The sequence below is a fragment of the Anopheles ziemanni genome, chromosome 2 (genome assembly GCF_943734765.1).
Source record: "Anopheles ziemanni chromosome 2, idAnoZiCoDA_A2_x.2, whole genome shotgun sequence".
Taxonomy (NCBI): Eukaryota; Metazoa; Arthropoda; class Insecta; order Diptera; family Culicidae; genus Anopheles; species Anopheles ziemanni.
This window is the reverse complement of record NC_080705.1, coordinates 70,048,388-70,052,891: the sequence shown is the minus strand read 5'-3', so window position 1 is coordinate 70,052,891 and position 4,504 is coordinate 70,048,388. Positions and strand designations below refer to the sequence as shown.

At 47.9% G+C, this 4,504-nt stretch overlaps 1 protein-coding gene across 1 annotated transcript; it reads right to left on the bottom strand.

The window, feature by feature from the left end:
• Positions 1-251: 251 nt before the first annotated feature.
• LOC131294213 (carboxypeptidase N subunit 2-like) lies at positions 252-4,066 on the bottom strand. The gene is made up of 3 exons (XM_058322259.1): positions 4,047-4,066; positions 2,234-3,951; positions 252-328 (listed from the first exon to the last, which is right to left on the bottom strand). The coding sequence occupies exons 1-3, from the start codon at positions 4,064-4,066 to the stop codon at positions 252-254; spliced, it is 1,815 nt and encodes a 604-aa protein (XP_058178242.1).
• Positions 4,067-4,504: the final 438 nt, after the last annotated feature.

The following is a 4,504-nucleotide window of genomic DNA, read 5'->3' as shown; positions in this document are numbered from 1 at the left end:
TGAATGCTCGATGACCGTTAAAACCCGCCGTATCGGTTACCGATTCGCGAACCGGTTGACTCGAAATGGAAACAAGTAGTGATGTGATTCACTCTCGGAACTAGCATGTGACGAAAAGCGGATCGCGTAAAGCTAGAGTTGTGTAATTCCGATTCAGATTCATGAATCTGAATAATTCTCTGCTTTTTGTAATCTCTTAATCTTGTAATGAAACATTCATGAATCCCAAAGATTAATTAACTAATGGATAGTCATAAGCACAAATTTAGTAGATGGACTTCTTTTAGTTTTGGTTGCATAACCCACGCCAATGAAAGAATCATGGAATTTTGTCATAGAAAGATCCATGAAAGATTGGTGAAGTTTAACTAAAGTTTCGAAAGATTCATACACGTTTGAAGATTCGAGTTCCTATAGATTCATGAATCCATCTGAATGAATCTTAGTTGAGAGATTGATATGAATGAATCTCGCCAAAATATTCATTAGGCACAGCACTACATAAAGCAAACATATGAACTAACATGATAAAAGTGTTATTTTCGAAAAGAAAACTTGTCTGTAAAAGCTAAAGATATTGTAAATAATGTATGCTCTGCTAAGTTATTTCATTTAAACCCAATTCTATGATTTTGCTAGTTTTATGTATGGGAACTGCCACGCACCCAGTAGGTCCACCATTTAATCGCTCCGATGTTGGCGCGGTTGTTGTATCGTATTTCAAATCTTGCGCCAGTCGGTACTGTGACTTCGCGCGAAGTGGTCGTCTCTGGCGGGAGCTCTTGTGAAGCAGCTTCGAGGAATTGTTTTCGTGGCGTTTCCGTTCGCCGCACGTGGTGTTGACATTTTTGTGCTTTTCAAAGATAGTGTGTCGTTAAAAGTGATTTCCTTGATAGGCGAAATAAAACACAAATTGAGGTGTGCAGACTTGATTTACTAGAGACCAGGCGTAGCCATTCGAGCCGAGCGGCCAGCGGCGTGTTGCAGTGTTGTGATCATACCAAGTGAAAGCGTGCGAAAATAGTCACCATTTTCCCGTTCGACATATTTCACCTGTACTCCGCCGATCTGGAGCAACGGAGCAGCGCCCTCGGTCTCGTCGAGGCCAATTGCTTGAAAAGGTAGGTAGATATTCGGGCACCTCTCTGCGTAATTAAATGAAATTTCCGGCTATAAAGTAATAAACGATTGTTTAATGATGCTGACGCCATGCGGGGCGAGGAAAGTGCCTCCGGTGCGCACAAGTGTGCAGCGTAACCGCCGTATCTTGGCGGCAATTTCATGCATCTGACAGAAACCACAGAACGAAAAAAGAAAAACATACCGGTCGCAACGAGGCGCCGGAAATGCAACAAAGATCCGTGGCAGGATGGCGAATGCGTGTGCAGCGAAATGTGCCTCGTATAAAACAATAATTAACCGAAGGAAGGGGGAAAAACCAAAAAAAAAACCCACCTTCCATCGTCGAAATGTTTCCAAACTCCCTTGCGGCGCGTTTAAACGGGTGGACCGAAAACACGGGCGCCATCGGAAAAAGAAAGCAAAATCAGCGCCCCAGCGAAGCTAATTATAATTTTATGACAATAATGACTACCGACAGATTAATTTCACGAAGCACGAATTATTTATTTATCGGTAATGTCCCGAACCGGCTAACCAGTGGGGCAGGGAAGAAGTGGTATATGTGTGTTTTTTTTTCGTGAAAACATGGAAAACAGAGAAAAACACACCGATTCCGTCGGACAAACGGACAGGTGCATTATGGAGTGCAACGAGCGCGATGCATTTCCTCCAGTGAAATGTTCCTGGTAGTTTCTTCTTGTTTTTCCTCCCCATTAGCCCTCGGAATGTGGCCCCGCGCTGCTTGTGCCTTTCGGAGGAGACGCGGGTCGAGATGGAAAATTATCATTCGCGACAATAATAATGACGATAATTTTAATGAAAATTGGCTGCAGGGGTTACGGGTTGATACGTGGGTAATTATGTATTTATATGTTTTGCGACTATAAGCCACAGATTGTGGTGGAAGAGTGGCGCGTTTTCAATGTTATGGAAGAGAAAATCATTCACTAAGGAAATGATATATTTTATTATAGGTATAAGAATATTCTTCTCTCACTTTAACGGTCTGAATGACACGAAAATAATTATTTAACTAATGCATAAACTTTGCATACAACGCAATACATTCCAATGCATCTCTCGCGCTCGAGACACTCCCTAACCTAAAAATCCCCGTTCAAGGCCGTTTGTATGGAGCCGCCATGTTCGCGACGGAACACGATCATTTGATCCACGGCCCGGCGCGCGTTCGCATTGTGCTGCACCCACAGCAGAAAGGCAATGTTGAGGATCAGTATGGCCGACAGGATCAGCAGGATGAAGATCTGATAGCTGTACGCGTGCATCGCCGTGCAAGAGGTATCCGACGGTTGGGCATTCATGGGCTGGATCGCTTGCTGTACGCCTTCCATCAGCAGCATTCGCTGCAGCGTCGTTTGGTTTAGCTGGCGTATCATTTCGAGCAGCTGATCGGACGAAACGGTGGTTGTTTCCGTGCTGTCTTCCTCCGATTCGCTGCTGCTCGAGGACTCCTTTTCCCAGACGTGTTGCACTGGACGGGCGGAGGGTAGTTGTGCTCCCGACGAACCAAGGCAGTAGATTCCCTGCACGTTCGTCATATGCAGCACCGTGCCGTAGTCCTTCAGGGGCGATACGCTGATCGACTTCTGTCGGCAGTAGCGTATCAGCTCGATCAGGTACGAACAGTTCCAGCGGTTGGCGAACAACCCCAAATAGGTGAGCGAGGGGAACAGTTCGGGGATCCATCGGTACTCGAGCGCTGTTAGGTAGTTGCCGTCGAGGTGGAGACGTTCCAGCTTCGAGGCTGCTGTCAGCACGCTCAAATCGAACGTCTGAAGTCGATTGAAGGACACATCCAGCCAGAGTAGGTCGGTTTGCTGCGAAAAGATTCCGTGCTCGAGCGATGTAAGGTTAGTCGACTCCAGGTTTAACGTGTTTAGGACCTTCAAAGAGAGGAATGTCGTCAACGGGAGTGTGTTGAGACTGTTGAAGGACAGGTCGAGCGTTCTGAGATTGTTCAGGACGGAAACGTTGGCGACGTTGGAGAGAGCGTTGGTGGAAAGGTTCAACCAAACGACCGTATATGGGCGCGGCTCGAGCAGGATCATCGTTAGATTGTTTTCCGCCAGATCGATGTTCTTAGGAGCGGAGGGGAGGGTGATGTTCTTCAGGACATTCCCCTTCAAGTTCAGCGATGTCAGGGAGTTCAAGCTGGAGAGTAGGTCCGCACCAAGACGCAGAAGCCGGTTGAAGTTCAGGTCCAGCGTTATCAAAGGGTTCGACCGGAACGTTGAATCACTCAGCCCGGTCAGTCGGTTGTGACTCAGGTCGAGGGATGTGAGTTTTGCCAGCGTAGAAAACACATCCTGCGGCAGCTTTTCCAGCTGGTTCCAGCTAAGATCGAGCGTGGCCAGAGCAGGGATCTCGTAGAACGCTTTTTCCTTCAGCTCGCTCAGCTGATTGCGTGAAAGATCGAGCCATAGCAAACGATCGCAACCCTTGAAGATGAAGTTGTTCAACGTGGTCAGCTTGTTCTCGCGTAGGTATATCGTTTGCAACTGCTTCGCGTTCTCAAACGTAAACTTGTTGATGTTCTCGACGCCCGTCCCGGTCAGATCGACCGACTGCATCTCGGGAAACACGGAAAACAGCGTGCGCGGTATTTCGGTGAGGTTTGATTGGAAAAACTCGAACCGGTAGGGGCGCGGGTAATCCGACAGGAAGTCCACGTCCTCCGCATCGTGCACAATGTTCACCCCGAACAGGGCGCAGTAGCGCAGGTTGTACGTGTCACCCTCGTAATGATCGCACTGGTACGTGATGGCATCGATCGTTCCGATGGCGAAGGCAAACACCAATAGGAAAACACTGGAAGAATTGCAACAAGTATCGGTTAGAAAGACACGTTTAAAACGCACAACAACACTTTGTTAGCAGCAGGAAACTAGAAACTAGCAACAAACCTCCAACAGGACGGATGCATCGTCGCTGCACTTTTAGTTGCACTTTTCGGATATCTTTCCAGCCGCACGGGCAGCTCGATCTCGACTGAACAAGGAAGCGGTTGAACGCCTCGCAGATACTACTGGAGATCGTGCCGTTCAAGTGCCGTCGGAACTCTAAACTTGAGCGCCATATCAGCACGTTCTTATCAGTTCTGCCAGGGACATAGGCAACACACTTTCCCCCTTCCGCTAGAAGTAGAGCAGAACGCGATGGCGAAACACAAAAACACACCTTTCTGCTGAATCAGCTGTTGTTGTTTAGGGGTCTCTCGTAATCTGATCCTCTCGTCGAGCGATCGATGGGATCGTATTTGCTTTGGTTTCCTTCCCCGGCGGTCCTCATACACCCATCCCCCCCGTCGGGAAGATCCTTCGAATGACCCGGAACGAACGACGTCGAACCGACTGGTGTCTGA

Excerpts from the sequence above, each read along its gene's own strand:
- LOC131294213 (XM_058322259.1), bottom strand. The coding sequence starts at position 4,066 with ATGCATCCGTCCTGTTGGAG. Across the intron at positions 3,952-4,046 it reads ATGCATCCGTCCTGTTGGAG|TGTTTTCCTATTGGTGTTTG; the intron begins GTTTGTTGCTAG and ends CAATTCTTCCAG. Across the intron at positions 329-2,233 it reads ACAAACGGCCTTGAACGGGG|ATTCCATGATTCTTTCATTG; the intron begins ATTTTTAGGTTA and ends TTCTATGACAAA.